The sequence below is a fragment of the Etheostoma cragini genome, chromosome 1, assembly GCF_013103735.1.
Source record: "Etheostoma cragini isolate CJK2018 chromosome 1, CSU_Ecrag_1.0, whole genome shotgun sequence".
Classification (NCBI taxonomy): Eukaryota; Metazoa; Chordata; class Actinopteri; order Perciformes; family Percidae; genus Etheostoma; species Etheostoma cragini.
Genome location: NC_048407.1, coordinates 16,685,052 through 16,703,043, shown reverse-complemented (window position 1 = coordinate 16,703,043; position 17,992 = coordinate 16,685,052). Strand labels below are relative to the sequence as shown.

General features: G+C 38.1%; 1 protein-coding gene across 3 annotated transcripts in view; it reads right to left on the bottom strand.

Moving 5' to 3' along the window:
• mettl15 (methyltransferase like 15) overlaps positions 1 to 17,992 on the bottom strand; it is a 55,892-nt gene that overhangs the window by 12,271 nt on the left and 25,629 nt on the right. For all 3 annotated transcript variants that reach the window (XR_004657049.1, XM_034874755.1, XM_034874745.1), the window contains 3 exons: positions 13,800 to 13,936; positions 5,488 to 5,679; positions 4,212 to 4,390 (listed from right to left, as the gene is read on the bottom strand). Coding sequence is in view for 2 of the 3 variants with exons in the window: in XM_034874755.1 (XP_034730646.1) it covers positions 4,212 to 4,390; positions 5,488 to 5,679; positions 13,800 to 13,936 (508 nt within the window). In the remaining variant the exon portion in view is untranslated. The remainder of the gene's footprint in view (positions 1 to 4,211; positions 4,391 to 5,487; positions 5,680 to 13,799; positions 13,937 to 17,992) is intronic.

Sequence of the window (17,992 nt, the reverse complement as noted above, 5' to 3'; positions counted from 1 at the left end):
AGGGAAACACCTACTGCAAGCTCTGCCGCCAGTATAACAGACAATGACCGCCACGGTGACAGTGGGGAAGATAAAGTTATGCACCTGTGGCGGTACTTGCAAGAAAGTTTTTCGTACGTTGGAGTGAAAGATTCTTCCTCTTCTCTTTGTTGATGTCAGACTTTAAATTAGATGTTTAAGAAGGAGTGGAAACCCTGAATATTATGCTTAACTACCGGGAAGCCACAATAAAGTTTAAAATCAAAGTTATTTTACTTCTAATATTTGACATTTAAAATTAGAAAATGACTTTTGATACTTTAAGTGCTTTTTACCTTTCCTTCGTTGTGTTTACAAAGTGTAAAAGCCCAAAGCCCACCCCAAAGGGACATACCATTTTCCAGAGAAAACACTGTTCACAAACTACTCCAAATAACAGTTTTTAATGCTCTCCCAGCTGCTAGCGTGACACGCCCTCATACTCTGCAACTAACTAGCTAGCTGTGCTGATCTAGCTACGCATTTAACACATTTCTGAAAAACCAAAACGATAACAAAAGTGCCAAAAACTACAAATATGCAATTTTGATATGTAACGTGTAAGGAATAACATTTATATTCATCACACATTTTAGAGACAAGACTATGTTTCCAAAGGCATAACAGGGTGCTTTCTTTTGTTGCCATTTTGTGGAACTCTGCATAAGGTTGAGCTTTTCTAAATGCATTTCAAACTGGCAGTGAAAGCTGATGTGCTAATGTTGAATTAATTCAAGTGGATCACCACCTGTGTTTACTGTTGTTGCTCTGGGTCAAAATTAACGTTAACCACCTTGATGGCATCTCTAAATCAATGCATCCATGTCTTCCCCTCAGGCTACAAGCGCGGGGGCGCACTCACACACAAACGCACGAGCACACGCACACAGTAAAATACAGTGATTGGGTTGTTTTGTTGAATGCATTTTGTGCTGTAATTTATCTACATGTATCTCACTTGACTCTTGCTGTCAGCATTTAGCAAAGTCAACTTTACATAAAATGTACATGTTGGGTAGAATTCTACTGTATTTCCATTTCAGGCTCTCTCTTAAAACACCTTTAACAAAAAGAAAACTGTTAATGGCTGTGGAATCTTTCTGTCACCATCGCAGGTGTATGACGTGGTTGTGTCACCATGGCTGCCTCTGCCATATAAATGTGTTTTTATGCTAAATTTCTAGGTCACTTTTGGTGGCCGTCTTGATTCCATTAGCACATAAAAGGAAACCACCCCTCCCACCCAGAGGCAAGAAACAGAACACACTGTAGGTTGTCAGCTAAAAAATAACGCCACGTTTCAATCATTAAACAGGCCGCACTTGCACAACGAAACCAATAGGCACAGCTGTGGCTATTTGTAGAGCCGTTTATATTATCATATCAGCTTGTAAAGCATCTGGCAGTGATATCTCACTCATTATTATTAAATGTCAGAAAAGTCATCAATGATTTACAGAGCTCCTACTAATACAGAATTTACAAAGTGCCTCACAGTATATAATATAAAAACTAGAGCCTAACCAATATATCGGTGGGCCGACATTATCGGCCGATTTTAGGCATTTCCCGCTCTATGGGTATTGGCATTTATAATAGACAATTTATATGGGCTGAAATATGTGCCAACAGAAACTGAATTGAATAATTTATTTTTGAATTTAAATTGCTAAACTTGAAAAAAAGTTGAAAAACTGAATTTGAGTCACGTAATTTGAAATTGTATTGTTTAATTTGAATCATTGCATTGTTTGTATAGTTTGAAATTGAATTTATTTGTTTGAAACTGAAATCCAGTAAAATATGATCATCAATGAAAATTCACCTCTCCATATATCTTTACATTCAGTTACCACAATTTAAATTCAGTTCACAAAATTCAATTAAAACTTTAGTTTTTGACAAATCAGTTGTAGTTGTAGGCAAAGTGCACTGTTTGTCCAATCGTTACAAAGCTGGCAGGATATGTTTTATAACGACGTTGGACCACATGTGTGAAATTACTTTAAAGTTGCTAGTTTTTTTTTTCGTTATTGTGTTTTTGTTCAAAGGACTTTAAGTTTCATATCTTAAGTTTGTATTTTTATACATTTTATTTATTAGAACTTTAATGTATTTTGATGTTCCTCTATTCTGTTAAAACAAATTATTATCATATTATTTTAGTGAGAACTTATAAATAACTACAAATAACTAATGTTAGGGAAATCAGTTTGTTTCGTAACCCGTTTCTGGGTTATATCGGCCGATATATCGGCATATCAGATTTTTAAATAACCAAATATTTGTATCGGTATCTGCCTTAGAAATCCTTTATCAGTCGGGTTCCAATAAAAACGCCAATGCAGACAAACACTTAGCGCACAAAAGTAACCTTCACACCATTTCCTCTAGCAATAAAACATAAACGTCACACTGCAATGAATGTTGGTACTGGGCACATATTGTGTCTTGCAGAATCATCCAATATTAAGGGACCTCCTTGGGACACTAGTGTTTACACATACTGGATTTACAGTTGACACCACTGTGTCAAATATACATAAATCCCAACTGGAGAGAGACCGGGACTATATTTTAAATTAATTTTAATCAAAGACAAGTTATTTAATCTAACCCCAGTGCGTAATGTGCATAATGTAAATGTTATATTGTTGTAGTTGTGCCAGCAACTAGTCATATGGTAATTTAGGAGGCAATTTGGCCTTGTGTACTCTGATAAATTTGGCATGCAGTTAATACACCAGTCATATTTCTATTTGAATGAAAACTCCTGGCATTTGCTCCTGCTGTTCTTCACCACTGTTTTGGAAGAAAGAAATAATGGGAGTAAATCCAGGTGAAGCAGCTTTATTGAGGTATTGAGGTATTTATTTATTTATTTATTTAAGTGCTGTGTGGTTTGATTCAAGCCTATGTTAAGATGTGGATTCTGAAAAGTAACTGATTAATATTTGGAAAAGTAACTGAATACAACTCCAAAATCCCACTCATTCACACAGCCATGCTTCTGTACACAAGTAAATGCAGTATTTATATATTCCTGAACAATTTAAGTCAAATAATGCATCAAGAAAAAAGGTTACCCCATTGGATGCTGATGCAAACAACTTTAAGGAAAAATAAAACCCATTATGTGCTGCACTATTTGTTATTTTCATGTGAAACATCCAGCATTTTAAACCCATTTTAATGGATGGCTGGACTGCATTATATAGTGTTTACATTGTAAAGGCATCAGTCAACACACACATCTATACACTGGTGGCCTAGACTGCCATGCAAGGTGCCACGTGCCCATCAGATAAACATGCACACACATTCGCATGAGCAACTCTGGGTGCAGTGTCTTGCCCAGAGACACTTTGACATGGTATTGCAGGGCTAGAGATTGAAACACGACCTTCCAATTGATAGACGACCGCTCGACCACCTGAGCCACAGCCAACCCTGTTTACTGCTGTAAATGTGTAAGATAAATGTTTTAAAAAATAAAAACAATCAGGAGAAATCCTCATAATTTCTCCTGTGACTTAAATCTTTTCCTGTCAAGATAAAGAATAATTGTTCATAGAGCCCCACTGGAACTTTCTTGAATCAAAACCTCTTGCATTGTTCCAAATAAACATCGGTGGTGACTCATTTTGCTCTTCAAAAAAGATCAAACAGCTGCTCTCACTTACACCTGTTCTCCCAGGGTGACACTGACGCACATACTACTCTGTGCAATACCTAGTGAAATGACATCTCACTTGTTCAGGAGCTCAAATCTGAAGGCATACTTCTTAAAAAAAAAAAAAAATCAGTGAAGACAAACAATGTAATCCCAGCTTAATGCACAAGTGTGTGAGCATATTTGTAACCAGAGAAATGGGAGAAAAGAACGGAAAAATTAAGCAAAACAGCCACATGGAAGGAGAGAGAGATGGGTTACTGTGTGTGAGCTGCGGTTTGTTTTCAAGGCATTAGCCACATTCTGTTACAGCCAACCCCACCACTGTCTCAACTCTGGTAGGTGCAGAAGAAAGGTACCCAAAACTAAGGCAGGATGATGACTGAGGTCACAGTACATTTGATTTTCTGAGGCAAATACATCCCATCGGGAGACAGCCTTAATAACTCCACTCATGTTTCATTTTCCCTCGCAGCCTCCAGAATTCTGCGGGGAATTAATCAGGACAGTGTCTAGCTACCTGCCACCACGCTGGCCAGCTGCTGTGTCCGGGTGATGGGGCTGACACGCCGTGCCTCCACAATGGTTGAAGCTATTTTCCTGGCATGTCTTTCTTCCCCATATGCAGTGAGGATGGATGCAAGTGCTTGTTGATCTAAGGTATTCACAACGTCAGCAGCGCAGGGCATGTCGGGGTACCTACGCACAAGAAGAGAAGCCCAATTAAGCTGCTTGACGTCACGCACTTGCTGACAGTGGCGAATCCTGACAACTGAGATACAGCTGAAAACCTTCATGGCTGACAGTTATGAATAGATTGATTGTGAAGGGATGAAAAGAGGAATGCAGCTTGTGCAATAGCTTATAATGGTTTATCTTAGCTGGTAGCTTTGCACATTATGCTAACGTGGCAAAGTGATTCATACGTATACTGTATATATGAGAAAATTCAAGAAGCAACACATTGAATTAAATATGCATATCTCTTAATTTATCTATCTATAAATGTATCAATCTATGCTTCTATAAACACATACCTACATACATATACTGTACATATATCCATTTTGTACAAACATACATACATACATACAGATTTAGGTTCAATAAATCCTAGAAGGGTATGCGTGACATGCCGCACTTTAGTAGCGTCACGCATCAACCTTCACAAATGTGGAGTTATAATGCTGTCATAATTAAAATATAAAGCAACTGCATTTTGTTATTCTTTAATAGCTGCAAAAATAATAATAAAAGTTTCAAATTGTTCAAATTCAATTGTGAATGCACTTTTGTATTTTTGTACATTTATTGCCAATATTAAAATTCAAAAGAAAGCTTGACTAATACTGGATTATTATTTTTGTTTAGGGATTATTAACTGTAACGTTATTTGGCTTCCTTTGCTACTGAGACAGCCGGACAGCTGTATTTACACAGCAACAAGAGGTCGCTTGTCAAGAAAACACAGGTTAATCCAATTGTTTAAATAGATTTTTCATTTGTTAAACATTTCAGACATTTTATTTGTCACTTAAAGTTTACTAAAAACTTTAAGAGAAAAATACTATAAATAAAGTCTAATAGGCCCATGTTATTGGTAGCCCATATTGGCTAGGCATTTTTTGTTCGCTGCTCTTTGACATTGCTCTAATGAGTAATGAAGCAATTTCAAGGCAACGGTAACTCAACAGTACAGAAGTGTTTTTTATTTCCAGCTTTGATAATGCAGCATTGCTAAATAAAATTGAGATGCATCAGCCAGAAAAACCTACTGTATGTTGCAAATCACCTACCTCTTTTCATCCATTCTCATATCCAGGGGCCCATCCTTGCTAAGGGAGAAGCCTCTCTCTGCCTGATCCATCTGCATGGAGGAGCAGCCAGCATCCAACAGGACAGCATCAATGCTGCCTGGCTTAATGTTCATGGTAGACAGCAGGGCTTCAAGCTCGCTGAATCGGCCAAGCAATGGTTTCACGCGGCCACTGGAGAAAGGATTAGAAAAAAAAAGGAATTGTGTAATTAGACATTTGTATAACAATGCATTATGGCTGCTGTTAAAATACTGGAATTATATAGATGGATGCGGAAAAGAAATACTACATGATTTCAGTGACATCCTGTGTTTTATAAAAGGCACAGTAAAATGTCATTGTCATCCAGCTCATTGAGGGAAAATTCAGTGTGGTGAGAAGAACAAGATATGAAAACATTAATAAAATGAGAATATGGGAAAATACATCCCTTTATCTTGTGAGTGACTGCAAGCAAGATGCTGTTATCTTTGTGTTTAAGTTAATCAGTTTATCAGTTGAATAAGATAACATGGTGATACAATCAACAGGTTGGTAAAATTAAATTGAGAGATTGTATTGCAAATTGATTAAAGATTATGGTTGTAGCAAAAGAAAAGGATTACAATTTTGACTCTGAAGTAAAAATGACTTCATCAATGTTTAAATTGTGGTGATAATAAGTACCTTGAATATTGAATTGTGTTCCATATTAAAAATAATAATAATAATAATAATAATAATCATACAAAGATGATAATGGCTTGAGTTCCTGAGTTAAGTCTTTGTACAGGGAGAGGTTTCACAATGTCATACACTTACAAATGTGCATTTTACCGACTGGTTCAATAAGTTCTATGACGGTAAGACACCAGTTTGGCAAGTATAACTTCATAAAGATATATATGAAAAGAAGTAAGATGTAAGATTACAGATGTAAGATGTGCCCTGGTCTGACTTTAAAGATATATCTTCTAGTTTCCTCTGTACATTAAAAACAATACTGCAATACTGCATCAATTTTTCCAGCCCTACAATAATAGTTAAATGATTTTCCAATACATAAGGCTTTAGAATCTGAAGGCAATGCACAGTTAATCACATCAACGTTTGGGTCAGATGTTTTTTTCATATTCATGTTTTTATTAATTTAATAGCAAATCATGATTATTATGAATGCTATATTTATTATTATTAGTATAGTATGATGTACAGTATCATTTTTTTTTTTTGTATTACTTTTAATTTCAGAATTTAAATTGACATGCAATGTAACTTTTTTGGACATTTCTTCTTTTTACTAACAATGAAATGGATGGCTGATGTCATGTCACCCATGTTCTGTGTGACATTAAAGCAACAGCAAAGCACTTTTCCTATTTGTTCCCCCTACAGGTTTGAAGCATGATTGTCCATTACCGCAGTGTCATTCGACCTACAGATCCGCTACCCGATCTGGCAAACTTGCACAGTGCGGTTTTACCCGATAGAGGGCCGCAAAGCAAATGCAGAAGTGTCGTTCACCCTGTTACAAATTGAGATACCACTGAAATGACTTTGTAAACACTATTTTAAGATAGAAAATAATTATTTGATGTTGCTTTAAATAAAGTTTGAGGGAGAAAAAAACAAACAAAACAGATATGGTTGGTTCTCAGAGAAGATAATTGAGAGCTAACAGCTCAATGGGACCAGTAAGTAAAGTCCCCTCTTCAGTTCATGGGAAATGTGGATGTTTACTTATAGCAAAGAATTATTAATGTACTGCAGAGAAAATGGTTTCCAGTCAACCTTAACTGAATGGGTGCTTCTTTGGAAGCCCAATAACTGTCTTAGCTAGCCTATTGAGATCCTTTCTTGTCACTGACTGAGCAAGATCCTGTGTACACAATCACTTCCTCATACACGAGCAGAAAGATCCTCCATCCACATTCATGCATTTTTCATGTGACCTTTGAACAATGTGTGAACAAAGATGATGGCAGAAGAGAGCAACAGGAGCTAGTATCTATACATAAGGAGCAAAAGGTCTTATGCAGCCTTCTCCACCCATATTTTCTAGTGAAGTTATTACTCATAAAACAAAAAGGGACCAAAATATCTGAACAAGTCATATTATACGCCACAGACCCAACTGCAAAAGCTATGCAGCTCAAGGTGACTACACCACCTCATCATCAGCTTCCAATTAGCTGTTGCTCTATTTTTGTGTATTGTATTTGTAGCACGCGAAATTGACTTTAATTATTACTTGAAGTACTTTATTGATAATAAGCTGCATTGCTAGCAATTTTGATAAACATGTAAAATAAAAGGTATTGATATCCTTCTCTTAGCAGACATTTTATTACATTTCAAACTTGCCCCTTTTATGTACACAACAAAGACTCCACCTTTCTCAAGATTAACTAAGGGCGTGCAAAGAAAGAACAGAAATTGGCAGGACCTCTATTTCAAACCCACAGAAGACAAAATGGCAAGGGAGCATCTCACCCACGCTGCCAGGGCCTTCCTTTGCTTTGCTGTTGTTATTCACTATCCTGCACAGTGATTGATTTGTTGAAAAATCTATAGTAAAGGCTTTGTTGTTCTCTCCCATCACCTGCACAATCTCTTTCTGTTACTGCCTCCTCAGTAGCACTCCACCCACCTTCTCCAATTTCAAATTTTTTTCTTTTTTTTGATAAAAGTTTTATCTTATCTGATTTAGAACATGTAGGCCATAGAGGATTCTTGTTGAAGCATTTTTGGTGGTGAGGGAGTAGTGGATGTTACACATGCCTTTGGTGTGGGAGACCCGAGTTCGATTCCCACTGCGATTCATTACCCATGGGTCCCTGAGCAAGCCACTTAACCCCTCGTTGCTCCAGAGGCGTGCATATCATGTCAACCTCTGACATAGCAATTGTAAGTTGCTCTGGATAAAAGCGTCAGGTAAATGATATCTAATGTAATTTTTACAAGAGATCAAGCATTGTTGTGCGGATGACGATTTCGTTGCCTCAAAGCTAGATGCTAACTTTGTCTGCAGTTTGGTGCTGAGAACCAAACTGAATTGCATTTATACAGTGAGGCCAGGGAAGGCAACAGTACCACTTGTGTTACTATATATTTCATAATAAATAGCTTTGTTACCTAGCAGATAAAAGGAATGCTGAATTTCTCATTTCATTAGTGTATTGTACCTTCTCTGTGTAACTGCAGACACATTTGTTTGGTGCTGTCAGTGCCAGCATACTGACAGCATACTGACTGGCAAAAGAGGGTTAAGAGGAGCGAGTTCGGCAAGAGTGTAGCTTCAGACTGAGCAGGACCTCAAAGCTTTATTTGAAAGCCGCTATGACGAGTTTGTGTTTCTACTCTACATAATGTAGCAGTGTTCTCAGCCCACTGAGAAAATGTGCAAATGAGTAGACTGATGCAACTCAACATTCTAATATTATATTTGTATAAATCCTTTTACACAAAAATAACAATTTTAAGTCTATATCTAATATATATATATACACATATACATACAGTATATATATTGTACATGTAATAGCTAGCTATTATACAACACTGAAAGCTCTGTAATGCTAATCAAAGGTTTGTAATCATGGAATGTTTTAACAAATTACTTCCATCCATCCATCTTCATCCGCTTATCTGGTATCGGGTGGCGGGGGCAGCAGCTCCAGCAAGGGACCCCAAACTTCCCTTTCCTGAGCCACATCGACCAGCTCCGACTGGGGGATCCCGAGGCGTTCCCAGGCCAGGTTAGAGATATAATCTCTCCAACTAGTCCTGGGTCTTCCCCGAGGCCTCCTCCCAGCTGGACGTGCCTGGCGTTCCAGGAGGCATCCTTACCAGATGCCCGAACCACCTCAACTGTTTCCTTTCGAAGCAAAGGAGCAGCGGATGACTGAGCTTCACACCCTATCTCTAAGGGAGACACCAGCCACCCTCCTGAGGAAACCCATTTTGGCCGCTTGTACCCTTGATCTCGTTCTTTCGGTCATGACCCAGTCTTCATAACTATAGGTGAGGGTAGGAACGAACATTCCCCTGTAGATCGAGACCTTTGCCTTCTGGCTCAGCTCTCTTTTCGTCACAACGGTGCGATAAACGGAATGTAATACCACACCGGCTGCTCCGATTCTCCGACCAATCCCACGCTCCATGGTCCCCTCACTGGAGAACAAGACCCCATTAACAAATTACTTTTACTTTTTAATTATTCAATATTAAATTCTGTAGTTGGTGTCCGCCCACAGGCAGGTGATGAACATACCTTTCACTAGGAACTACAACTTCTTTTCTAACACGTTTTGGTAAGCCACTGAAGGATTTAAAAGTATGCAAAGCAATTACATAACATTTCTAAATTATTAACTTCTTTATGTGGCTTAGACACAGAGTTGGAGATAGAAATGCCTTATGTAAGGTCTTATATTATTAAAGAGGACAAGTTTCAGTGGTGTATGTGTGGAGGTCCAAGTGTGGGCTCATAATTGCTTATGAGATCTGAGCTTTTTATAGTTGTAGCACCCCACATTGACATCATGCCTTTTTTTGGTATTCTGGCATCTCACTTGATCAATCTAATACTGAATATGATCTTCCCAAAACTCACGCAGAGACAGTCCAAACCTTGTAAGCTGTAAGTGTGTTCAGCTCAGACTCTGGCAGTTATTTCCCTCCAGTCTTTCGCCTATTTTCTAGCCGTTTCTTAACTTTTTTTTAAGCTCAACTTGAAACATTTTCAACTTGCACGGACATGTCTTTGCGCCAGGTTGTGCAAATCAATGCAAATCTGAGTCTAGTCATGTCTTTCATTTCACTAATAATCACACTGCTCCCAAACCTTGCATTCTGTCAGTGAGTCTTGTTTTAATCAAGATCATTTCATGTTCCCAGCTTTTGCAGGATATCTAACAATTGTTGTTAGTTGTACAAATATAAGTTTTCTTTTGAGACTTTTAACTTGCCAAACCACTTGATACCATAAGTTTTAAAAAGGTACAAAATAAGAAGGTGTAAATAACAATAAATAAACAATTAATTATCAATCTGATTCATTTCAGTATTTTATCTACACTCCACAGGATTTTTTTATCAAACCTGTTTTGAATTTAATCCAAACAAAATATAATATGTTTATTATACAGAACGTATAAAAAAGCTGCATATGTTATAAGAAAGTCAAATGCAAACTACTAATTTATAGTTTAAGTTTCCTTATTGTCAAACTTTTATTTCCAATTCATTATAAACCATCAAACTCAATTGAGACATTGTCTACTTTGGTTAAAGGTTTGGATAATATTTGACTACACTTAGTATTTCACTTAATAGTTCCTTGCATTCACTTGTTCTTGTCCATCTGGAATAAGAACACAGTACACTGGGTGAGGACATCAGAAACCTTGCCATCAGACTCAGTTTGAGTGCACAATGCTGCCTCTTCCCAATGCCTAAAATATTCCCCTTGTGGTGACCCACTCAGTTAGGAAGGTAATAAAAATTGTAAATTTGTTGGTGAGCTTGCCGTCATATTCTTAGAAATGTCATCAATAACTTATATGCTTCCCTGTTTCTCCATTTTAATTTTATCATCTTTCTTTTCTTGTTTAAAAGCTTGTTTCTGAATGGTGAGGAGATAAGGAAAGTTTACAAATATTGTAATCTACATTAGGTGTTATCTATAATTTGTGATTAATTGTTTGAAGTTATTAATCAACTAGTTAGAATTGAGAGGATGGCTGACTTGTGAGTTTAAGAAGAATGCAAAGAATACAACACTAGATTGGTTTGGTTTCTTTATGGTGACAAAACCAAACCAAATAATTCTAAGTGAAGAAGAGTCAGGATAATTTTATGCAGTGTACAATATATATTGAAGACTCAACGACTCGCAAAAAAGTTCAACCAGGCTCAAATATTGCTGCAATGCAGCCTTTAAATACATAATCTGTTACTCCAACTAAGGCCTGTACTATGAAACAAGATCCGGAGTTAACGAGGTAACTTCAGGTTCAACACAGGGTTTTCAGTATCACAACGACGAATCACTTGTTACCGGATTACATTGCCATGGTAACTTATGATGAACACCTAACCTTGTCGGGAGCAGGTTATGCTGGAGATTAGAGATCAACCCGTGTAAAAGCACCGCCTACTGACCAATCAAGTATTCAATTGATAACAGCGTAACCTTAGAAGATCCGCTGGGGCTCGGTGCTGAGAGAGAGAGAGAGAGAGAGAGAGAGAGAGAAAAGCGTGCTCAGAAAAGTTCAAATATTAGAGACCGACAACCCCGGTAACATTCCCGGTGGGTATCTTTATGACATCTTTTTTTTTTTTCTTTTTCTCAGCGGAGGGAATTACGTATGTGTTTGTGTTATACGACGATAAAAGTACTGATTATTTATAAGGAGTCTGGTGGGCTTGGTGATGGGGATTTAGTTAATAAATATAAAATCATATTAATATTCAACCGCCTCTTATATGAATGCGCACGGCGCTGGATTGGGAAACCCTATGTTGATTGAACCAGTCGTGACACACCTTATGCGGGACCACGATTGTCAGGGCTAGTGAAGCCGGGTAACTGAAAGAAATCCAGGGCATGTTGATCTTGAGTCATAGTACAGGCCTCAGGACTGCCTGGATTTATTTGTGTGCAGCCGTTTACCTATAACAAAACGACCCCACCAACGAAGCCCTGTGCAGGAAGAATGGCCTTGTCATCTAGCTACACAGCTAGCTACATCCATGAAAAATCACAACAAAAATGGCTAAACAAATGTGGGTAAGATTGACAATTTACAAGCCGTTGTAAATGGAGTCAGAGAAATAATTTTTTAAATGGCAGATTTCTTCAATCGTCATTAAGACATTAATTTAACTGCTCTAAGACACTGTTACCATAGCCAGTGGTAGCATTTCTAAAAACATGTGAAATTTGTATTAAGATAGGAGGAATAAAGATTTAAAAAAAGATTCTACTATCCTGGTGTATGGCACTTGCTGATGTAAAATCAACAAAGTGCATAGTTAATAGCATATCTCATATCATATCAGTGTGTCATGTTTGCTTGACTTGGCTTTTCAATAATGCTTGGTGCCTTTTCAGATTCATAACATTTATTGTGGGCACAACTCCTGCGTAGCTTCAAGTGCGGGGAAGTCATAGCAACAACAAGAATGGTGAAAAGCAGAGAACAGTGAGGCTCAACATGCAGGAGGCAAATCCCATTAAAGACATGGGTGAATATCATTCAAGGAACAGAGGGTTACTTTCATAAGCTAACGCTTTTAAATAAACATTAGGAGGTGAAATGATTTTCTTTGTACTTTAAAACTGGGTTCAGATTCAACAGTTTGCACTGAGGTAAGACTTTCCTCAAGACACGGGAGCACAGATGAGAGAGAAAATCCTTTAACACTGTTGTGCAGATGCACTGCGGAGGTTGCCAGGGTCTTTTACTCAGTCTTCCAATAATATTGGTTAATTGCTAGATTTCTCTAGCTTCTCTCAACTTGCATTACGAGTAGGCGTGGAAGAGTTTACAGCAAGGGTATATTGCTGCTGACAGAATACAGTGTTCTCATTCTCTCTCTCTCTTAATTGTCATTCCCTGCTCACAGGCACATTTCTCTGGCATATTCCCTTGAGAGAGGTTTCCCCAGAATCTACGTAAAAGGATTCCTTCCCACGCCATGGTCTTAGGAACATCTCATTTTCATCCTCCCGCGCCTTGCTCATGCACACACACACGCACACACATACACACTCCCACTCACCCTGGCATTGTGTCCTCGTGTCTCCCTGTTCTCTCACTATCACGTTTTCATTTTCTTTTTCTCTCTCTACTTTTTAACTTCTCAGGGCTTCTCTCTACTTCCCACCCCCCTTCATATCTTATAGATCCTCCGTGGGAGGCAGCATCTCCTTCACACTGCAGGCGTGGGCCCTTACTCTGACAAATGACATGCCGGGCCCACCAGCTTTGCGTGGGGGAAGAAAGCTTTAAGTTAAGAAGGAAGAATGGATTTGATTGGATGGAGAAACTCAGGGGCTGTATCTTGGTGAGCAGTATCTGATCGGGCGCAGGCAACAAGTGAGAAATACAGCAGAACAGCAATACAATATTACAACTACAGTATGTTTTCAGAAATAATGACCACAAACCAAACTCTGCTCAAGATGGTCAGGCGGTCAGCTGCCACAATAAACATGAATAGTAGGTTACAAACATTTGTCTAGACAGCATATAGGCTTTTACTTGTGTTTTGGTCTAGTTGATGTTTTCAAAAAAATCACTCACGAGTATTCCTTGGCTAACTGCTGTGCCAGAGAAATGGCTGTAGGATCTCGGTCTAAGGCCAGGACTGTGACTTCAGGAACCATATTCAGTATTGCTTTGGTATGACCGCCACCTCCAAATGTCATGTCCAGGACCACCTACATGCGAGAAAGCAAGAAAACAACACATTCTTCTCACACCAGGGCTCCATATACACACAATTAATCATCATCACCTTATCATCACAATGGTAATTCTTGATTTAAGAGTTTAATTCACACTTACGCATGGACAAGGGTAATTTTAAAGGAATCTTTATTATCTAAGGGTACTTAATGTCAATTCTAATGCTGGAATTAACTCAAAATTTAGGATATAAGCAAAAGTGTAAGGTAGACTTCCTCAATATTCATATATACAAACAGTAGACTGATAAAGAAGGTTGTCTTTGGAAGTGTGATGATCATAGTTAGTCATACTTAGATCATAGTATAATATAAATCATAATTGCAAATTATTACATTACATTTAATTTAGTTGATGCTTTTATCCAAGGCGACTTCCAATAAATGTATTCAACCATGAAGGTAATAACTCCAAACAGCAAGAACTGAGCACATGTGTGCACATGTATCTTAGCTAAGGTGCAGTAGGAAGAGATGGGTTTTTTTAAGCCTGCTGCGGAAGATGTGTAGACCTTCAGCTGTCCTTCATATTCATTGTATGTATTTTATAGTTATTTTTTTGTTATGTTGTTCTGCCCTGTGTCAGATGAAAAATGCATTGTGGGAACAGTTCACCTGAGAGAAAACCCCCAGTGACAGAAGATAAACACGACACAGCCAGCATTTGTTTAATCATTATTTAAATTTGCTTTACTGTCTTGCAAGTTCTGGAAAATGACGATTATTTACCTTGTTTTATTTTTGAAGTCCCACAGCAGTATTACTGTAGGACTGGAACCGTGGAACAAATGCCCAGCAATGACGGAGTAATGTCTAAAATGCAAGTGAACTATTACATTAATCACTCTCCAACTACCAGAAGCAACTGGCTAACACTAGTGTATTTAATTATCGTCACACCCTCCGATTTATTTTCCACTTCAACCAGACCTTTTGCACTTTACACTCAAGACCTACTGCTCTGCGCAGCTTGCACCTGAATGGGGAAAATAGGGCCCTCTCACTGCATTGCTGCAGTCTTGGTGGGTTTTTTTGGCAGATTTTTCTACCTTTTACCACAATGAAGAGAATTTTTGATACATCACCACCAAAAAATAATTGTTATCGTTTGTAGTGAAAACCTAAAGCCACCAAACTTACAAAACGTTTTTTCCCAATGTGTCTTTAATTTATGCAGGAAATGCTGTGGTTGATTTAAACATTTTCATTGTTTTTCAATGACAGAAATTAAACCTATTAATATTTAAATGATTTCAAATAATTGATGTTCACAGTCTACTTCATTGTCTCTCAAACAAAACCTAAAAACAGTTGTTTGGTTGTCTTGTTGAGGAAATAGTGATCACTATAACCATTTGGTTACTCTAGAAAACATTGTGTTAATTTATTCAAAAACAAGTGTGAAAATTGATATCTGCTGAAAAAACTTAAAGGTTGGCCGAAGAAAGATGCATGAGAAAACAATCCCTAGAGCACTCAGCTGTATAAGCAGTGTTTGGTTGAAAATCAACAAAGGCTACCTTTACCTTGCACTGTGCACTTTGTATTAACGAAGTCTTACTTTGCAAATGTTTAAATAACTAAAACAGAATATTTTTGTAGTTGCATGTTACTGTATTACAAGCATGTATTAACTGTGGAACACCATTTACTAATCAGATCATGAAAGGGAGGGAGGGGGGAAATTAATTTATCAAGGGAATGTTCAATAACCTGCCAACCACTCTACCACAGCAGCTTTGCAGTTAATCGGGTAGATGTGAACTCAGCTGTATCCATGGATTAACACTTGCAAAGCAGAAATCATCTCCTGTCCAGGCATGTTTCCTGACAGAGATCAGATCTGTCAGAGATGGGAAGTAACGGAATACAAATACTTTGTTACTGTACTCAAGTAGATTTTTCAGATATTTTTACTTTACTATTTATTTTGTGCCAGCTTTTTACACTCCTTACATTTTTACCCAAATATCGGTACTTTCTACTCCTTACATTTTACAAAATTGTCTTGTTAAATCAAAAGTTTGTCTATTAGGAGTGACTGTGAATGCATCTCGGAGAATAGCGCGGACATGCTAGGCTAGGTTGCACCCGCCGGTTAATTAATTCGATACAATGGCTACTGTTGAACGTCCTTGCTCACGTTTGTATTTTAGGTGCATCACTTACATGCTACACTTATTCCGCATTTAGATAATGTAATAGTGGGTTTGTAAGTATTTGCTAGCATATATGATTCCAATGCCTTGTGTATGGTAGCCTTAGCAATGTTATTTATTTCTTTGTAGAACCACACACAAACACACAGCCATAACAGAGCTACCCATGACCATGTTCAGCTATAAATACAGTCCTAATCTGGGCCTGAAGTTAACTTTTTTGACCACCTGCCACTGTCACTTTTTACCAGACATTTTTTGTTTTTACTCATGAAGGTGAAAAACAGGAAATGATGTTTCTCTATGATCTTATCCTGTCCTATTCATGGTAGCCTACTCGTGGACATTGCTGTAGGCCTAGTACGGGGGCTACAATAATGCGGTCCTCAATTTAGGTCATCCTGTACATCTCATCTGCGTTTTTCCCCTGCATCCACATATGTATTTGTGTGTGTGTGTGTGTGTGTGAGAGCGCACGTCAGTCACAGGGGGAACGGAGCAGTAGCCCCGCCTACTGCAGCAAGCACAAACAGCGGCAACTTTACAGCTTACATTGATGTTAAAATGTCTACAGGTTGGCAGGAAGGTCTGAAATGTTTTGCACAGCCTTTCATCGCACGTAAATGTGAGATGCTCGAGTCACATGCGTCTCGTCTTCATATCAGAAAAACGGTAATGAATTTGACCAGTTCTTGCTCCATCTTGGTCAGTGGCTGCACGTGGGACTGCTGAGATTGTAATGAAAATGCGATAGGGAGCCCCGGCTGTCAATCAATGTCTTCCAGTGACGCGGGCCCCTGATTGATAATATTTTATCCTTTATAGTCTTTCCAGAAGCCATATTTGAGCACACACACATACATGTAGATTCCTTTAAATGTTAAGGGCAAGATTTAAAAAGAGAAACTGGATCTCTGAATTCTCACTCAATCACACCTGAATTCTTTTCTTGCTACTCAGTCAGATTCTTATTAACCTGGAGTCCCAGTCTCTGTCACAATAATCATTTATGTGATGTTTTAGGCCTATTAGAAGACATCCATTTACAATGTAGCCAATAGCATATAAAGAGCTTTTTTTCCTATGTCCACTAAAGTTTCTCAGCTTGTACTCTAGTAAAATGCGTGGGGTCCATGTAGCTTCCCTGTATGTAGCATAAAGAACGGTTGTCATTTGCAAGGCTACTTTTACACTTTAAATAAATTTTAAAGTCTGTACTTTGTTACTTTTACTTGAGTAAAGAAGTTAAATCAGTACTTCTACTTTTACCAGAGTATTTGTAACACAAGAATCTGTACTTTTGTCATCTCTGCTGACTGCCACTGCTACAAAAACAAATTGCTTTCCCTTTATCATGCTTTACTTGGATTATGCTTTACTTTTTATTGTTTACATTCCTGCACTGTGATTTATTATAATATCAGCAAATGGTGGGGAACAGATGTAAAATGACAGAAAAGGAAATGCCAGCTATTCCCCGCAAAAAACATTAAACATGACGATCGATAGTGACGTTAAAGGTGGGGTGTGTGCGTGCATGTGTGAGGGAAGAAGTGATCAATGGCGGTTCCCTCTTCTTTCCAGCGCACAGCAGCAGATGGGGAGGGGGTGTGGGCTAGTGGGATGAGTCACACGCATAATGAACTTGCCTGCTGTGCTATTCAATACAAAAAAGGAAAACGAAAACACAAACAGCAAAGTAGGCTGACTTTTATCGAAATAGTCGACACAAGCAACCAGGAGACAAACTGGTCCTCTACTGGATGGTGCAGCACTTGTCACAACATTGTTTTGTCATCTTGAGGAAGCTGTAGCCAAAAGAACAAAGGTAAAGCCTGATACAACAGACTGCCAACTGATGCTCAATATT